Source organism: Prionailurus bengalensis, chromosome A1 (assembly GCF_016509475.1).
Source record: "Prionailurus bengalensis isolate Pbe53 chromosome A1, Fcat_Pben_1.1_paternal_pri, whole genome shotgun sequence".
NCBI lineage: Eukaryota > Metazoa > Chordata > Mammalia > Carnivora > Felidae > Prionailurus > Prionailurus bengalensis.
The window spans coordinates 14,741,735-14,762,333 of NC_057343.1; the positions used below are offsets into that span (position 1 = coordinate 14,741,735).

The 20,599-nt window shown below is 40.6% G+C and overlaps 1 protein-coding gene across 5 annotated transcripts in view; it reads right to left on the bottom strand.

Annotated features, from left to right (window-relative positions):
• Positions 1–20,599, bottom strand: part of DCLK1 (doublecortin like kinase 1) — a 346,275-nt gene that overhangs the window by 96,882 nt on the left and 228,794 nt on the right. For all 5 annotated transcript variants that reach the window (XM_043576843.1, XM_043576859.1, XM_043576833.1 and 2 more), the window contains exon 5: positions 336–452. In XM_043576843.1, the coding sequence (XP_043432778.1) occupies positions 336–452 (117 nt within the window). The remainder of the gene's footprint in view (positions 1–335; positions 453–20,599) is intronic.

Here is a 20,599-nt window from a genome sequence, read left to right on the forward strand (position 1 = left end):
TAGAATAAATGCTTTAACGGAGACTTCTGCAGTTGGGGCCCTTAGCCTGAAAAACTGGTATTTGTGGTGGGAAACGATGCAAGTTGGTAGTATACTTCTATTTGTGGGCAAATCTGGGTTTCCTGAGTCTTTGCTAAGTAAGTTTTCCCAAGCTTGATGTTTTTTTCTTAAATCTAACATGCTAGACTCTGGCAAATCTGTTCCATCATTTCAACATGTTCTAAAATTATAAACTGGAATCTACTCTCTTGAAAACCTCCTGCTGTGGGCTTCACACACCCTCTGTGCATCATGCGTCAGAAACAACAGTTTCTTCATCTCCTTTGGTGCTTTACCTGAGCTGGTTGATGCAGGGGATTTGCTGCGCCTGGAAGGTCCTGGGCTCTTGGTGGTGCTCCTGCGGGATGATGAAGCTATTTTGGTGTAGGAAGTGGACTTCACCACTCGACATTCTGGGGAAAGAACAACAACCACACATCATTATAGGATCATGGCACAAACCATTCAAAATGCACAGTAAACCTGAAGACAGAAGAAACATATGGCCCTCCTCAGTCATGCCTACTTCCTGCCAGCCCGGTGCTTATCTAAAACAAAAGAATCAAGAAAACAATGAGAAAAGGGCACAGTAGGCGTCTTAGACATCCAAGTAAATAATACTCTAAGACTTCTAGTTTACCTTGTTTACAATAATATTTTGGATAGACTGGGAGTCATAGCCTGGTGAAGAGGTGGTTTTGTTGGTTTCTCTCCACCCACCTCTTGTGTTATTTGTGTGTACATGTCTCTTTCGGGGTAATTTGTTCTTTCTTCCGAGAAAAATGTTAGACAAAAGGTCAACCTGGTAAACCAAGACATGCAGTGATGGAGGATTCCACCTATCAAGTCCCAATTGATTGTTCTTGGGAATCCTTGCAGCGACAGCACTGGGCTTTTACCAGGTGTGAGAAATGACAGCATTTGCTCAGAAGAGGTAAAATCAGCCAACAGATGACCTTACTCTGCTACCAGGGCACCGTGTGAGCCTATGCCACCACACAACAGTGCGTGTAGGACGGTTCTTGGGCTGAGGATAAAAACCAACTTTGCCTTCATTAGATTTCATCCTTGGTGTTTTGCTCATGAATGTCAACACTAAACATCTTAAATAGCAAAGAGTTTTTATCTCCCTCTAAGTGAGCTGCATTGACCAATTACGATATTGTGTAAATCTACACACCCTGTTCTGAAGAAACCACTTTTAATAATGAAAAAATACTTTCATGCTTGTAATGATAATCAGTCATCACCATGGACAGAAAAGTATACAGAATATAAAATAATAACTATCAAGTGATACTTTTATTTGGAGGGTGGTATATAAACTAGAATCTTCTAGAATTTCTTTCTGCTCATTTTATATTTAAACAACTTTGAGATTAGCCTGTACATGTTGATCTGTTACCAGCCCTTTACACACCAGGATATATTGTGAGCATATTCACCCTGTCTTTGAGAGAACATTTTACTACACGGATGTACCATAATCTGCTTACCCAAATTCCTACTGTTGGATATTCAACTTGGGTTCAACATTTCCCTCTCATAGATAATTACACAAAAACATCCTTCTAAATGAGCATGCAGTTATCTGATTATTTCTTCAGGATAGACTTACACCCTGGCACTTGAAATTTAGTTTCTAGTAATTGGAAACCAGCGGGCCCATTGTAGGTGCCTAAAAAATTCTACTGAATGAAGTGGGAATGAAGCGAGTTTAAAGAGAAGCACTTTTGAAAAGTTTTTGGCGAACTGCCCTCGAGACAAGCTGACTCAAACTGTACTTTCATCAGACTATAAGAGTGGTCATTAGCCTAACCCCTCATTGAGGTTGGGTTTTATCTTCTCAAAAAATCTTTAATTTCTAAATAAATATTGGACTTTGTTGCCTTAAATCTGAATTGGTTTGATTACCAATAAAATTGTATATTTTTTCCCACATGCTTATCAGTATTCTTTTGCTATTATTTGTTCATGTCTTTTGGCCATTTGCAATTGGGAATGTTCTTTTTCTTACTGGGTTATAAGAATGCATGCTGTATTAAAGTTTTATCCCTTTGTCTGTCACGTTATAAATATTTATCTGTGTAGGCAGTGGTTGAAATATGTTAGCTTTAACTGTGGCATTCTTTTTAAGTATAGTAGTTTAAAAATGAAGTCTAATTGATTAGCTTTCCCATTATGCATTTGTTAACATCTTAGATTTCAGTCACAAAGAAATCATAATAATTCCAGATCTAATTCTGATGCCTGACTTTGAAATTTTCTTCCCTGCTCATGTAATTTCTAATTTTCTGAGCTCAAAACATGTCTTTTTCCCCTTTATACATCCTGAATGGCTTTATATAAACATCTTTTCCTATTTTTCCTAAACCAACAAAGTAGTTCGTATTGTTTAGGAAAGAAGGAATGTAAGTGTGTATAAAATATAAATGTCTCAAGACTGCAAATAGGAGATAATGGAGAGCGTCTCCCATAGAACCTTAGGGATTGAACTGTGGGGGGCAAAAAGAAAAGGAAGGATTTCCGATAGAAAAAGAAGGGGAAAGAAATTCCACCTTGAGGTATTAGTATTTGTGGCTTCATAGCCAAAAGTAGAGAGAAAATGATTCAGGGCATTACTGAGCATGCCCAGGCTTCCCTGATAGTTACTTGGGCTACTGTTGGCTGCTCTAGCCTGGCCAGATGGTCCTGAAATAGACTTCCATTTCTTAAAAAGAGAGAGAGAGAGAGAGAGAGAGAGAGAGAGAGAGAGAAATCTATGCATATGGACATATCAGCAAACATTAAAAGACAAGTAAGCAAGAGATATAACATAATAACATCAGAAGATATGACCAAAACTGTAAAAACTGTTCCCATGCGGCGATAGCGTTTACAGGTGTGTCCACAGAGGTTTTAATTCACAAAACAGATCTTTGGAACTTGTGGAGAGGACATCCAATTAGCTCAAGGCTCTGCTCCACAACTGATGACACAACCTGGAGCTTGTCCTAGCCTTGGACACCGGCCTGGCCTTTTGGAAATATATTAGCATCCAAATTGGATGGCTGTAATGTTGCTGGTCCATTGGCATGCTTCCATCAGGTGTCCGCTATGTGCCAAGCGCTGAGCACGGCAGGCATAATGAAGAACAAATACAGTTTTGGGACTCGAGATACTCACCACCTGGTAGTGCAGTATGGAGTCTTTTGACCAGCAATAATTTTAACAAAATCATTTTTGAAACGGAGGGCTCTCTTTGACTAATCTTTATTTCATGGAACTCATGTTTGAAAACGTTGTTTTAGGAAACAAATCACTTTAAGTAATAATACATTTTTCATTTTAACTCCAAATCAGGACCATAATGAGGGCAGGATGCCCAAGACTTTTTGTCCCAGGTCATGAATGCTTAGAGGTCACTAAGTTTAAAATAATAATTTAAGAAGCTCAGTATCTAGTGAGCAAGAATGAAAAGCTAAAATAGAAAGCTACCAGATGGTGCACATTGGTAATAACACCCATCTGTGAGCCGCAACATGAATTAAAAAGTTGATTTTAGGGTTTGTCGCACGCTGTTGGCCACAGGTGCCAGAATTACTAGTTATGGCCTCAACTACCAACCAGGGCTCTGGATCAGCATAACTGAACCAATCTTACCACACCAAGTTGACATTTTCCAGCTACCACAAAGAAACTAGGCAGTTTAGTTAGGCAGCTCAGCCTTATCAGAGCCAACGTAGGCGTTTTGTTTGATTTTCGAAGTATTGAAAAGAACTCGTGGGCTCAGGCCATGCTTCTATAGCTTCTCTTGCTTCTCCTGAACTTAGTTCTCACCATATTATTAATCTATCAAAAGTATTCATTTATTAGTCTCCCCCCACCTCCTACTCCATTTGGTACTAACTAGTCCTGGCATATTAAAAAGTGTGTACAGCTGCTCCATAAATATTGGCCCAAATTGCCACTGATCCTGTTACTACTTGTGTGAACTCTTACTATTCACTGAACTAATCCAACTTCTCATTTTGCATAGAGGGAAACTGGGTCTCAGAGAGGTTAGATGACTTGTATCAGAACCCAGGTCTCTTGGATTGATGGCTTCCTTACAACCCAGGACCTGATGCTGTCGCTTAAGCAAGCTGTCTGCCTGTGAATAAAGGCTAGAAAATTGCTATCAGTGACCATGTTTTGGGCGGACAGACAAGTGAGTGATGGTGGATAGTGGGTTGGCAAACAACCAGTTCCCATATCAACATTAAGTTAAAAATTGAAGATGCTAATGCTACAATTCTATCCATATGCCTATTGCATCACAAAACAAAACATCGAACTCTTGAAAATGGAGTTATAGTGAAGTAGTAAGTAGGTTGTGGGTCATAGTCTGAAAGATAATTACAAATATTACAAATCTCGTACCTCTTGCCTTCAGGATAAGAGCAAAGCTTCATGGGTCATATAAGGGATTAATAATTCTGAAATGCTTGGGTTGAATAATAGAAAACAGAAACAAAACACTGACAGCAACTGCTTTTTTCCTAGGGTCAAAATAAAACCAACTGAAGAAAATTGCAGCTCTAAGCCATAAATTAGGAAAAATAAATACAAAAGACTCTAACCATCTTTTCCATTAAAGTTTGGATTTTAAGTATTTTAATTAGTTTAAATGGGAATGGTGTTTTATAATGGTGAAAAATGCAGTGAAGAAGGACAAACGCTTCATTACTTTGGAAAGAATGCCAAAATCTTTGTCAGCTTAAAACCACAACTTAGAACCATCATGAATAATATGATCTAAATGGCCAGTAAAACAGAAAGCCTCATTTGTCTTCACAAAAGACATTTTCATAGCCTCTGGCAAGGAAGAAAACAGCGCCCTCCATTCTCCCTCTCTCCACGCGTGGTCATTTGTTTTTGGGGGGAGGGGGTAATCACTACATTGATATTTTTGCCACCCTTTTATTATAAGGGATATATTTCCTTTGGCAGTGGAGATAACAGACAACACAAATACTCCTTAAGAAAGACGATATTGAAGGACTATAGGTAAGCCACTTGAAGGAAGCTTCAGGACAGTAATTTCTCTTGCTACTAAAGGTTGAAACCTACCCAAGTATAGAAAATTAGATCAAACACATTAATTGGATATCTGGTGACTGAACCCACTCTAGCAAGCAAGCAGGCAAGCACGATTTAGTTAAATCTCTGCTTTGGAAAGTCCCTACACTCACAGTTCTGTGAGGGGGAAAGTATCATACTCCATATGGTCTGTACTAATGTTCGCTCTACAGATGTCCTCAAAATCTAGTAAGAGAGAAGTTAAAACATTTCCCACCTTTACCCTGGACCCCAATTCAAGAAATGGGCCTCCTGTAATGGATAAACGTAGAGAGACAACCGTGATGCAGATGTACAAGGAAGGGACTGAAGAAGGAATAAATTCTTTGGCCATGTTCCCAGTGGCATGAGAACTTCCACTTATGCAGATCCTCCCCCCACTCAGAAACAGTTGGTAGGTAGGCTGTAGTGTTGTGGAAGGTGCTAAAGAAGAGACATGATGACAGAATTCTACTCCAGGCACCAAGGCCTCACCTGAGCTTGCATAGCAGGGACACTCATGCATTCAAAGGGACCCACTTGTGCCTTTTGGAGAATCTTGAAGAGCAAAGGGAAAGCCTCCAAGTATCCAAATAGCCTTAGAGACATGCTGCATGTTGGCTAGGGAATGAATAGTCTTTAAACAAGGTATGTTTCTACTCCTCTACCCTCTTTTCAAAACCAGCCAGAATGAAAGCACTGTCAGGCAGAGGCCTCTCAACTGATATCTGCTCTAAATTCAGTTGTTCAGAACGGTTAAGGAGATGGGCAAGTTCATCTGGAAGAATCCATCATGAGCAATAGATGTGTTGTGCTTTCCTCCCCATCCTGATTACAAAGACAAGCTTCCTCTCAACTTGGCAAAGGTACAAAGCCTCCAAATGGAATAACATTCCCCTCTGGTTACATGCAAAAGAAAGTCAGGAAGCACATTCGGTTCTAGAGACATTTTATAAAAATGGCACAAGCTCAATGGCCAAGAGAGAACTTGTGATTCTATCTGTAACTCTCCAACAAGTTGCTCTTACATGTTCATATGCTCTGAGTTGGAAGGAGCCCTCTGAGAACACCAAGGTTATCAGTGGTCACCAAATCGACTCTCTCCTCAACCCATGAATATCCCCTCCTGTCTCTAGAAATGGTTGTCCAGCTTTCTCTGCAACACTTTGGTGCCTGGAGGATTCACCACCTCTGTCTCATGGTTTTTGAAGCTTTCACCATCCTGCTTAGTTTCCAGCTTGTCATCACAGGTGAATTCAACAGAGCGTTGCTGGTATGTCAGACAAGCACATTTAACTTCCCGTAGAAACATGATGATTTTCGCCCTTCACAGCAGAATCATAGGATATCCAAACATAGGCTCCTCGCAGGAAGGGTCAGTCTGCACCTGCCCAGCAAGGACTGAGGTCCGTTCTCTCATTTCTGTGCCACGTGGATTCCGAGGCAATCCTGACACTACAGTGAAATCCCCCTCCCTACTGGCTGTGGGGTTTGGAGCCAGTGTTACTTCCCTAATCTCCATATGCAGCATGTCTCGAATAAAAGCAATCAGATTCCAACACTCTAAAACATAGTTTTTAAAAAAATAAAGTATGTAGCAGACTGAGCTGAAAGTCGCTTAGCTGGGGAGTAAAGTCCCAGAAACTGAGATTTTTAAAGTGCCTTCTAAAAATACAGCTACGCGTGTCTAAACCCAGCACCTAGACTGGCCCACCACCACTTTTCAGAACACCCAGCTAAGCACTCCAGATGGCGCACACGTGTTCCCGCAGCCCGGGCTGCTCACTGTGAGACTCACACGCACCCGCTCCGGAAGCACGCGCTAGCTGAGACTCCTTTACGTAACCTCTGCAGAAGGCTTTATGGTGCTGGAATCTTCTGTACTTCCATCACAAGAGTCGCCACTCAGAATGCTTCTCTTCTCCAAATACTTTCTTTTTTCCCAACAGTCAAATAAAAGTTCATTTTCCCCACGTAAGAGCTGAGTTATATGGGGGTCCGGGATGAGGGGGGCAGTTTTGCTCTAGGAGATTGTCCTGCTTCCCCGGGTTCCTGCTATCTTATTTCTGTTGCCAGGTTCTCGTCCACGTGGTCCCAGCCAGCTTGTCATGTGGTCTCTGAGTTTCAGCCTTGGGGGAAAGGAGAAAAAGAGGGAGGCCTCCAGATGCTAGGCAGGAAAAGTTGCTCTGTGCCTTCACCAGGTCTTCATTTCCTGAAACTGATTTCGTTCTTTCCTTCCTCCTTCATGTCAGTTGAACTGCTTAGTGCTCCCTGGTCTCTACATGCTGGATGCCAGAAGCACCTCTTTAGTTGTGATGACCAAGAACATCTCCACACTTTGCCAAATTTCCCCTGGGGACATACTGCGCAAGGCTGAGAACCTTTGCTAGATCTCTTCATTAAGCAATGCTTCTCCCGGTCTGTAATCAATTCTTAAAGTCTTCCTTGAGGGTGTTAATGAGGCCATCACTAACCACCTGCCTGAAACAATGCATTTTGCACATTCTTTCTGTAGCTTTGGCCAACACGAATCGATAGTTTCAGGCTTTTATGCATCTACTACAGTGTAGGTGATGCAATTGGCAACACTGAAGGTCTTCCAATGGTCTGCTAAAACTGGATCAGCACCCGTTGCTCTACCCATCTCTGGGAACGTGGAGACACGGGGCCTTGAAACACTGGGGGTTTCTTGCTCGAGAGTTTGGAGGACGGAGGAGCTCGTGGGGACACAGTGTAGAGAAAGAACACTTCCAGTCTGTGCTGTACAAATCTGAGTGTTGGAGAAGGGCCGGGAACATTGCCCATAATCAGCTGCTCTCCAAGTCAAGTCATTTTCCCTCCAGGTACCATTTGACCTTGCAATGAAATTTTTGGAACCAATCCCCAAATGGTGCTACCTGAGCCATTTTAGTTGAGTGCAAGTACCCAAGAGGATGTTCTTGCCTATTGAGACTGGGAATACACAGCCCTATTCAGTGAGCCAGGAAGAATGGTTTCAAAATGACACAATCGTGTACTCTTTCGCTGATATGAAGTCAGGATCTTGTCTTTCTGGAAGTCTAAAATATAAGTGTAGTTGGTGAGAGCTTGTTTTCCCCATAAAAGCCCAAAAGGATCAGCATTAAAACTTGTCCCTGAGGGCAGTCTTTTTTTTTTTTTTTCCTGTGACAGCCCTCAGCTGTTTGCTCAATTATCTGCTGACTCTTCATTGGCCAATGCAGCTTTGCCACCAATCTTCATCCCTTTTGAAAGTAAAGGAGTTGCTAAAACTGAGAAGCTCTCTTTGGCTGGCTCTGAGCTTCTCATCAGAAACCTGTGTGCTGTTGGTGGGAAATTCGAACAAAGCACAGATGCTGAGGGCCTTTCTCCTAATGTGCTCCCGATGATAGATGCATGCCTGTCGACTAGCACAAGAGCGATACCTTCTCCGTTTTCACTGAAGTCTGACAACGCTGAGTGACTGAATATACAAATGGACAATGACGGGGCCATGTAGAAAAATAGGACTCTGGCCCATTACCCGCAGCAACCTGCCAAGGAGACCACTTTTATCTATGCTAACCGGCCAAGAAGCCAGTCTGCTATAAGATAGACTAGCCAGAAGCCAGATTGCTTTCCCTAGTAATGACCCAGGAAGATAACCAGCAACTCCTGTTAGAATCGGCCCCAAATGGCCAAGACTTGGTTAATAATTGACAGCTTCCCCTAATTTCTGTCCCTGTTTCCAACTCAGAACCAGAGAAAACTAAATATGCACCCTAGCCGATCGCATAGCTAGCCCACCCACAGCTTCTCCACACCAACAATCAGCCCACACCTGAAGCCTTCCCTTCTCACCATTTATGAAGCTTTCCCACTCCTCTGCCTGACTTAGGTCTCTGCCAAAATGCAAATGATGGCGGCTGACTCCTTTGCTCTAGCAAGCTCACAATAGATAGCCTTAGCATGTTCTCATTTGGTTGGTCTTGGCTTCCACCACACACGGCTCTCCCTTAGCTTAAAATGAAGCAGCTTGCTTGAGTCAAGCATCGTGTTGCATGAAACAGGCTTACCTTTATCCATTAGAGTCATGAGAACATCCACAAGGCAAAGAGGGCTGACTGAAGAAACAGCAGATGAACAAACATCTCCAGTCTCACACTCTGGGCCTACACTGATGGGGTGGGTTCCCATGCGTGAGGATGCACATCATCTGCATTTCTATTTCTATTTCTCTTTTTTGCAAAGTGCATGTGTTAATTTCCTGAGGCTGCTATAACAAATTGCCACAAACTGGGTGGCTTAAAGTGACCAAAATATCTTCACTCATGGACTAGAGACCAGAAGTCCAAATTCAAGGTGTTCCAGGGCCACAGTCCCTCCTAAGGCTCTAAGAAAGAATTCATTTCTTGCCTCTTCCAGCTTCTGGTGACTCCAGACATTCCTTGACTTACAGCTACATCACTGACATCTATGCTTCCGTCTACACATGAACATTTACTCTGTGTGTGTGTTTTATCTGCTTTTGTCGGATTCATATGAGGATGTTTGTGTTTGGGCCTACCTGGATAATCCAAGGTAATCTCATGTGCAAATCCTTAACCTAATTATATCTTCAAAGATATAATTATTTCCTTATTTTCCAAATAAGGTAACATTTACCAGTTGATACGGGTGGCCATTATTCAATCCACTACAGCGTGTGTGACACAACTTTGGGACAAGGCTTTCTTGAGAATTATTGTCAGGAAATCTGTTATTATTCCCCTGCCAAAAACCTTTCCACGACTCCTTGTTGCTTTTTGAGAACATCCTTAGCATAGTCTATAAGGCCCCCGTCTACCTCAGCCTCTGTCTCCTCTTTCCTTTGGACACATTATTTCAGCTTCTTACATGAACAAAATATCTTCCCATCTCTGGGCATCAGCACTTTAATTTCCTGCACAAGAAACAAGTCCATCCTATTCCCACCTCACCTGGCCAACTTCTGCTCATACTGCCCTGCTCAGTTGAAGTTCATTCATCTTGAAAATATTCACCAAATCCCTGCTGGTTAGGTGCCAGGACACAGTAATGAATTGGGAGACAGAGTACCTGCTGGCATGGAGTGTATCCTCTAGTAGAGGAAACAGGCCTTAAAAAATAACAACAAAAAAGGACAAGCGCTGGTTTTATAAGTACTTTGCCAAGAATTGAAAGGATGATGTGACAGTGAGTGGCTGAGTGAGTGGTATCTCTACACTGGTGGTCAGAGAAGGTGTCTTGGGAGTAAAGGACACTAAAGGTGAGCTCTGAACACAAGAAAGAGCCAGCCATGTGTAGATTAGAGGAAAGAAAGCAAGGCATGGGCAAGATCAAGTCAGGACTGGGAAGAAAGGAGGGGTTTGGATTGTACATTGTCCAATATGGGGGGTTATAGAAGGGTTTTAGGCAAAGGCATTGGTGTGATCTAATTTGTGTCTAAAAGGTCACCTTGGCTGCTGTGTAGGGGAAGGGTTTCAGAGGGATGAAACTAGGTGAGAAAGGATGGTGGCTTGGACCAGGTGGAGGTAATAGAAATGGACTGGGGCGCCTGGGTGGCTCAGTCGGTTAAGCGGCTGACTTCGGCTCAGGTCACGATCTTGCGGGTCCGTGAGTTCGAGCCCCGTGTCGGGCTCTGTGCTGACAGCTCAGAGCCTGGAGCCTGTTTCAGATTCTGTGTCTCCCTCTCTCTGACCCTCCCCTGTTCATGCTCTGTCTCTCTCTGTCTCAAAATAAATAAAAACGTTAAAAAAATTAAAAAAAAAAAGAAATGGACAGAAGAGAATGACTTGGGGTCTGATGTGAAGACTGAGTCCACAAAAAGACAGGCTGGATAGGGTGCAGGTGGACAGGAAAATCTCTGCCTACACGATCTATGACAGGTGTACTGCTGAGTCCTATTAAGGGGTCTGCACATGTAGTGGCACATGAGCAGGAGAGACTGAGACAAAGGGCAGGAGAGACTGAGACTTTACCAAGCTTATGGTCTCCCTGAAGGATAGAGGACAGACTTTGCAGCTCTTTACAAATCCTTGTCCTTCCTTTGACCCTACTCAATTGCAATCACTGGAAGTGGGACCTGGGGCATTTAAAAATATCCCTTGGTGATCCTGATGATGTGGGTCCATAGACCAGAAAACTTTTGCCATTCTCTGGTGTACAGATCAGAAAATTACTGAAGGAAACCCAGAGGCTCACAGTTCGAAGTAATTGTGCAATGTGGCATTTGGAAAGAAGGATTAAACCAACAGAATGAGGAGATGAATTAGCAAGACAAATCAGTCTTGAAAAAACAAATATCTGTCCTGCTTTAGATTTGGTCCCAATTCAAACGTTCAAATACAATAAACTATCATCCTGAGACCAAGATGAAAGCAGACTTTGGAAGAAGAATAAAAGTTCACATTTATTAGCAACTCATGACCACCTGGTTTTCATTAACTACAAAATAGAAAGGATCTGAAAGATAGATAAGAAACTGATAAATTACTCAAGAACTGAAAGCTAGAAAATGGGTATGAATTCCTCCTAGAGAAAAGGAAACAAAAGAAGCCAAGAAAAAAAAAGAGCATAGAAGTATAAACTGAAATTAAATTTGATAGCTCTCTCCTTGGGAAAGGCTCTTTTATGCCTGACTTTATCTCAGCCATTCAGAAACAAGGGTAAATGTGTATCTTTGGTCCACTGGCCTAGCACAGATCTAAGTGGTTCAGGGTCAGGAGGTCTGGAAGGGGCTCACTGGGAAAGGTGAAGGTATGGAGCTTGTGGGCAGCACAAAGCGATGACAGTTGAGAAAGCCAGGTGTGTCATTCACAAAGCTTAAGATTTTATTTTGAATTGTCCTGTGCCCCCTTAATGGGATTAGGATTAGCACAGTTTGGATGACAGTGGGTCCACTCTTCTTTCATTAAAACAAAGTCTCAGGCTCTGTGCTGTCCAATAGCATGGGCCATTTTGCTTAGGAAAGTTCTCTAGTACCTTGTGCTGATGTGGTCCATGGACCAGCAGCCTCAGCGTCGTCTGGGATCTTGTAGAATCTCCAGCTCCGCCCTAGCCCTACTGGATCGGAATGTGCATTTTACCAATGTTCCTGGTGATTGGTATTCACATTAAAGCTTAAGAAGAACTGCTCTGGAGCTGTGGAGGGGCACCCTTCAATCAGTGGCTCTGACTTGAGTAAGGAAGCATGTGAAATAACAACAGGTTCCTGGGCCCTGTCTCCAGAGATTCCAATCTCATTGGCCAGGCATCTATATCTTGACCAAGCGCCTCAGCTGATTTTGATTCTAACACCCAAGGAATAACTTAAGACACAGAGCCATAGATGGTAATAAATAGGAGTTAGTAACCACAGAAAGGATTAAATAACAGACAGAGCCCAACACCTTACTGAGAGCGATACTTTACGGTAGTGTTTCTTGACTTCCCTAATGATAAGAATAACTTGAAAGTTATTGGTAAACATTAAACTTCCCAAATCCCTTCCCCAGATGTTTTGATGCAATGGGTCTGGGAATTTATATTTTTAATAGGTATCCTGGGTGGTTCTTATAACTAGAGAGGTTTAGAACTGCTTTACTGGAAGGTACACAGCTCAAGAAAAATATCCATGGTACAGTTAAGAAGGGAACTGTACAAGGTGGGCCTGTCCTATCTAGCTTATCACTTGATCAGTTAGAGCAGAAGGACCAGGTTCTTGGTGGGGGGAGGGACTTACATACAAAGGAAGTTTCCAGAAAGTCACCTACCCTCATCTAGATGTTATGTAAAATGGACATCAAGCCTGATTGAGAATAGAGATTGTCCATCAGGAAGGGGTATCTGCATTTGAAGAGAAATCATTAGAGATTCATCCTGAGAAAGGACATCCAAACCTGATTCCACACTGAGTGAATGAGTTTTGGGGGTCATTGCTTTTGTGTCTTGAGGTAAAGACAAGACTTGAGAAGATAATTCTCCAACCAAAATCATCTTTGAGCCTGCACAGTCATCTCAAAGAGGGAAACATAAAAATTCAATAGGAAAACCAAGGGGAAAAATACCCCCTAACTGTAGGACCAGGAATAAACATCCCAACCCTGGTGTAGAAGAAAATAATCAGAAGGTCATGATAAATGACAAGCTGAAGTTACATGGTTATAAAGGGATTGAGTGGTATTCAAGAATAGTGATGAAAATCTACTTCTGAGCAAAGTGTCATTGGCATAGCATTTAATTTAGAGGTTTTGCCTTCAAGGAATAGGAAAAAATCACAAGGGTTGATGAAACTCAGCTACTTTAGGGAAGAAACAGGTAACACAAATGTGTATGTTTGGCAGAGCACAAAAAATCAGGAATTGAATTAGCCATACCCTACCTGAAACCTTCAAATTTATATCTGTTTTTTCTTAATTTTTTATTTTGAGAGAGAGAGAGAGAGACAGAGAGAGAGTGCACAAGAGTGGGGGAGAAGGGCAGAGAAAGAGAAAGAATCTTAAGCAGGCTCCATGCTTAGCGTGCAGCCCGATGCAGGGCTCAATCTCACAACCATGAGATCGTGACCCGAGCCAAAATCAAGACTTGGACACTCAACTGACTGGGCCACCCAGGCACCCCTAAATTCATATTTTTTAATACATAATTCTGCTGCTCATTTGGTGACCCCACAATATAAATTAAAATAGATCTTTAGAATGCAAAAGTAATGATAGAGTAATTATTCTATAGTCTGAAGAAGTAAAACTTTGAAAACATTTTGTGACTGTTTTTTCCATCATAAATAATTATTATGGAGATAGTATAAAGTGTTCTGTACCTAAAATAATAGTACCACCTAAAGGAGGGAATTAAAATGGTAGCAGAAGTTCCCTAGATGTAGGGAAAGCTGTCCGATAATAAAGACTGAACAGGTTCTTAAGGAAGCTTCCATTTCCTTCCAAGGAGAAACATAAAAGTATGGCAGCCAATCATGTTTTTCCACAACGGTCTAGCTTTTGTTCTAACTATGAGCAGGCTTTAGAATTGATGACTTCTTGGAGTATCACGGAAGTACCTACCCTGAAGAAAAAAAAAGGTCTTAGTAAGAATCCCCCACTGGTGCCACACAAGCAATGCCTCTTTCCTAAAAGTGCTCTGAAGAGTGTCACCAGGAAGATTCACTGGAAAAATTAAATTAAGTGCTGCATATAAATTAGTTTTCTGTGAATCAGTTATGCCTATGGGTTTCTAGGGTACTCTTTGAAGACAGCAGCATGAAAGAACCCAGGAAACAGGGATGAAATAAATTCTTTCCTTTTTAAAATAACTCAGTACATGAACCAGACAACACCCACATTAGGACCGCTTTTATAGTCTTAGCTTTCCTGACTGTTTCACTGCTCCAGGGAAAACAGCAAGTCAGGTTATTTCTTTTAAAGATTAAATAGGGTTTAAAAAAATGTAAGCCCAGAGACAAAATTTCACAGGCTTAATGTACGTCAGAGATAAATTTCTAGATACTACTTCCTCGGATCAATAATACATTCCACACTTCTCCAGGGTCAACCCCCACTTGAATCCATGCTGAGAAAACAACTGTGTTTTTAGCTGGATGGCAACTCCCCGAACATTACCTTGCAATACAACCAGAAAGAAGACATGTTTCTCAGTTGCTTATATTGTTGCAAAAATGAGAGTTTGCCTCAAGTAGATAAATCCTGCTATTCTATCAGCAATCTCTTAGGTAACACACTTGTCACACGCAGCTAATGATGTGACATCTTAAAGTCTTGAGGGAAAATCACAGGTTGTCCAAGAGACACAGGTGACCTGTTTGAATGGACAAGGCAGTAGGTGAACACCTGAAAATGGCTGAACCAATGTGAATTGGGCATTCCTGGTGAATTTCCAGCTGTTGCCAGATCTACACTTTTAGCAGCTCAGATGGGTCTTCAAGTTTCAGCTGAAACGGTGTGCAAGTCGGGGCACCTGGGGGGCTCAGTCGGTTGAGCATCTTATTCTTGATTTTGGCTCAGGTCATGATCTCACAGTTCATGGGTTCAAGCCCCATGTTGGGCTCCACACTGGCAGTGCAGAGCCTGCTTAGGATTCTCCCTCTCTCCCTCGCTCTCTGCCCCTCCCCCACTCACACAGCTCTCTCTTTCAAAATAAATAAATAAACTTAAAAAAAAAAAAAAAGAAAGAAATGGTGTGCAAGCAGACAAGGTATTTGCCATCATTTTTGTGACCCATTATGCTGATCAGTGGATTTCTGGCTGCATGATCTGGGCTGCTCACAGATCACAAAGGATGCTGTGTGTAGGGAAGAATAAGGAAGTGGAAATTTGGGAAGGGCAGCCATGGATATAATTTTTAAAACAAAATTTCCAGTTTCTTACTCCATGAAAACCCAAGGAATACTATTATCTAGGAACTGATCTGATGAGCATGATGTAATCACTTCTGCCTTATAGTTAGTTTGTTGTTGTTGTTGTTAAGGATAGAGTTATATCAATACAAACAGAAACTTTGCAGGAAAGTATGCCCAGGCATACATGGGAATGTTAAGTTATGAACGACGAAGTTTTCCTGGATCAGACAAACTTCCAAACAATGTTTTCTTTCCAAATTATTTCACATTCATGCGATGACATGGAACCACTTTAAGGGTGAGTTCATTCTTACGGGCAATCCTCCACCTCTTACTCTGAAAACTTGAGATTTCCTTCTGTCGCTTTGGCCAAAAAATGTAGTATTTATTATATCGTTTCTCATGTTTCCTTGTTACTTGACTTTCTCTTTAATGAGAGGCATCCTCCCCACCAACTGCCTAATAAAATCTTTGGTTGTACAGTTTAATTTTAAAGCACTCTATTCATGAGCCATTTATCTATTTTCCCTTCTATTCCAAATGACAGACATTAAATTACATCTCTGGCTAGATGTGATTAATCTTCTGTTCCAAAGTGCAGAAAAGAAAAGGTTAGAAACATTTAAAGCCTCTTTTCTTTTCTTATTAGGAGAAAGCAGACTATGGGTTGAAAATTTGATTTATTTCCCTTAAAGCTATTTGAAGATCACCTTTAAAACAAGGGGTCAAATGTGGCTTGAAATGAATTCCCTGTGCAGTACTTATGTAAGTCCCTCAGTTATAGTATTTCAAGGCTAATAAATATTGTAGTCATAGGAAGACAGCCTCTAATATGACAGTCTATAAGATTTTGGAGGGATTGTGGTCTTCCAGTGAAAAGGGTCTGGTTAGAAGGGAGACATTATCTTTGACTTGTGGGGAAGGTGTCTGAAATCAGATGATATTCTATTTGCATTTGGCCCTCAGCCATCAAACAAATGAGTCATTACTGCAATCCTCAAGGTAGTTACCTCTAGTAAAGTAACTCACTAAATGGCTTCTGTAGATAACTTCTTTATGTGGATGGACTTATCTTCAAATATTTACCCAATAAACTGAAATATTGAATAAGATAAACTGGTATCTTAACGTTAAACTTTTAAATTTACCTTTTAATTTTAACTTTTAAATTTAAATTTAAACTTTTAAATTTAAACTTTAAAAAATTTTTATGGTGAATTTGGCCCTTTATTTACAAAACAAACAAACAAAAAAAGAGTGTCAAGTCATATTTAAAGACATTCGATTTCACAGAGAGGATTTTTTTTCCTTTCTGAAAATATTAGCAGAAATATATTTAAATAATTGTTTTAAAAAACCTGTTCTCCTCAACCTTCCTGGCACATCATGTACCTGACAAAAATTAAAGACACCTAAAATATCATTTAGGCTGAGAGAGACAATATTGAACATGATGGTCTCCTAGCAACTATAGGATTTTAAGTGATGTATATTGGCCCCACTTAGGGAGAAAAGCATGTCCATACATGCCAAATATAAATATTTAATGCATAATTTCCCCTTGTTCTTTGAAAATAATCTATCAAAATGTTTTAAGTGGATTTATTATTTTTATAGAGATGGCATGCACCTATTGTAAAAGTCCAAACAGTGCAAAAAAGTCAAAAGAAAGTGATAAATCTCAAATTAGGAGTTAGGCATAGCTATGCCATGCTGGGTAACACCAGAATTTTCCATGTCCTTCCCTGGCAACCACTTTTATTTTTATTTATTTATTCTTTAAGTTTATTTATTTATTTTGAGAAAGAGAAAGAGAGAGCAGGGGAGGGGCAGAGAGAGAGAGAGGGACAGAGAGAATCCCAAGCAGGTTCCGCACCGTCAGCACAGAGGCCAACCCGGGGCTCAAATCCATGAACTGTGAGATCATGACCTGAGCCAAAACCAAGAGTCAGATGCTTAACTGACTAAGCCACCCAGGTGCCCCACTGACAAACATTTTTAAGTTTATAAGCTAGACTTGTTCCTCTTTCTTTGTTTGGATACAGCTGAAGATTTACTGATTTTTTTTTCATTTTTCTTTTAATTGTTTAAATTACTTTTTGTTAATCTTGTTAGGAATATAGTATAAGACATTTTGTGATTCTGATTCATTCCTTCATCTTTTCTCCCACCACAAAGATTTGTTGATACATGTTACTTTTTTTAATGTTTATTTATTTATTTTGAGAGAGAGAGAGGGCAGGAGCAGGGGAGGGGCATGGAGAGAGAGAGAGAGAGAGAGAGAGAGAGAGAGAGAGAGAGAATCCCAAGCAGGCTTGAACTCACGAAATGTGGGGTCATGACCTGAGCTGAAACTAAGAGTTGGACACTTCACTGACTGAGATACCCAGGCGCCCCATACGTGTTATTTTTTAAGAAGGGATTTGGCTTTTGATTCTCAGAGTCATTGTCCAATCCTCACCTATAATATTTTTATTTCTACAAATCTCTTCCCACCTTGATTGCTATTTTTCCCCAAACCTTTTTATTTCTATTTATGAAGGGAAATTAAGAGAAACTGCACAAACAGGCTATCACCGCCATACAATTAATAAGGACACATTTATTTGGAATGTACTATAAAATAGTGTTTCATGAAAAACGTTTATGGGTGAAAAAAGTGGATTCTAAAACAAGAGCATAGTGTGCATGTGTATGCAAATAAATGTTGCAAAAGGATATTTCTAAACAGATTTTAACACTTTTTTTTCTGCTAGGTAAAAGGATTGCATTTTATAAATGTGTTTTTCTGCATTTTCAATTTTCTGTACTATATGAGCATTGATTTTGAAATGTAAAAATGCTCTAAAATGTAGATTTCTTAGAATGAATGCAAACACTAAAGAAAAGATAAAGTAAAAAATGTCTTGTCCCCATTTCCCCTCTTAGTTCAGCACCAAGAAGATAATCACTGATAATTTCTTGGGAGACTGTCATAAAATATCAGTGCATGTATAAACACACACAAAGATACATATGTGAAAGTAAATGTGTGCGTTCCTTTGTATTAAAATGCAATAGAATATATAATTTTGATATCATGATTTTTCCCCCCACTTCACAATACATATTGAACAACTTTCCATTTAGGTTGACCTAATTTTTATTAGTGACAATGTACTATTACATTAAATGGATAATCTTAATTATTTAGCCAGAACTCTGTTTTTAGCTTTTGCTTTTTTTTCAAGATTTTTAAAATTAAAAAAAAAAATTTTTTTTCAATATATGAAGTTTATTGTCAAATTGGTTTCCATACAACACCCAGTGCTCATCCCAAAAGGTGCCCTCTTCAATACCCATCACCCACCCTCCTCTCCCTCCCACCCCCCATCAACCCTCAGTTTGTTCTCAGTTTTTAAGAGTCTCTTATGCTTTGGCTCTCTCCCACTCTAACCTCTTTTTTTTTTTCCTTCCCCTCCCCCATGGGTTTCTGTTATGTTTCTCAGGATCCACATAAGAGTGAAACCATATGGTATCTGTCTTTCTCTGTATGGCTTATTTCACTTAGCATAACACTCTCCAGTTCCATCCATGTTGCTACAAAGGGCCATATTTCATTCTTTCTCATTGCCACGTAGTACTCCATTGTGTATAGAAACCACAATTTCTTTATCCATTCATCAGTTGATGGACATTTAGGCTCTTTCCATCATTTGGCTATTGTTGAGAGTGCTGCTATAAACATTGGGGTACAAGTGCCCCTATGCATCAGTACTCCTGTATCCCTTGGGTAAATTCCTAGCAGTGCTATTGCTGGGTCATAGGGTAGGTCTATTTTTAATTTTTTGAGGAACCTCCACACTGTTTTCCAGAGTGGCTGCACCAATTTGCATTCCCACCAAGAGTGCAAGAGGGTTCCCGTTTCTCCACATCCTCTCCAGCATCTATAGTCTCCTGATTTGTTCATTTTGGCCACTCTGACTGGTGTGAGGTGATATCTGAGTGTGATTTTGATTTGTATTTCCCTGATAAGGAGCGACGTTGAGCATCTTTTCATGTGCCTGTTGGCCATCCGGATGTCTTCTTTAGAGAAGTGTCTATTCATGTTTTCTGCCCATTTCTTCACTGGGTTATTTGTTTTTCGGGTGTGGAGGTTTGGTGAGCTCTTTATAGATTTTGGATACTAGCCCCTTGTCCGATATGTCATTTGCAAGTATCTTTTCCCATTCCGTTGGTTGCCTTTTAGTTTTGTTGGTTGTTTCCTTTGCTGTGCAGAAGCTTTTTATCTTCACAAGGTCCCAGTAGTTCATTTTTGTTTTTAATTCCCTTGCCTTTGGTGATGTGTCAAGTAAGAAATTGCTACGGCTGAGTCAGAGAGGTCTTTTCCTGCTTTCTCCTCTAGGGTTTTGATGGTTTCCTGTCTCACGTTCAGGTCCTTTATCCATTTTGAGTTTATTTTTGTGAATGGTGTGAGAAAGTGGTCTAGTTTCATTCTTCTGCATGTTGCTGTCCAGTTCTCCCAGAACCATTTGTTAAAGAGACTGTCTTTTTTCCATTGGATATTCTTTCCTGCTTTGTCAAAGATTAGTTGGCCATTTAAAATTTTTTTTGATGTTTATTTATTTTTGAGAGAGGGAGACACAATGCAAGCAGGAGAGGGACAGAGAGAGAGGAAGACACAGAATCTGAAGCAGGCTCCAGGCTCTGAGCTGTCAGCACAGAGCCCGATGGGGGGCTTGAACTCACGAACCACCAGATCATGACCTGAGCTGAAGCCAGATGCTTAACCGACTGAGCCACCCAGGCACCCCTCTCAAGATTTCTGTGGTTACAACCTACAATAAACTTTATATATATACTTTAGTATCAAAGACAGATGCACTTTTAAAATTTTTATAAATTAGTGTTGCTTGGCACTATCCACATTCTCATCAACTTTATATGTGAGTGAGTTTCTTCCTGCTTTCAGGAAACAAACTTGGCAGGAAGAAAAAAAAAAACACCACATTGTTTACCTGTTGAGTAAAAATGGGATTTCACTGCTGTGTTAATTTACATTTTTTACTACTTCTTGAATTGAACAAATTGAAAACTTTCCCCGTGGCAGTTGGGCTTTCTCTTGTATGAACTGACTGTTCGTATCCATCCGTTTTTCTGTCGTTTGTCCTTTTC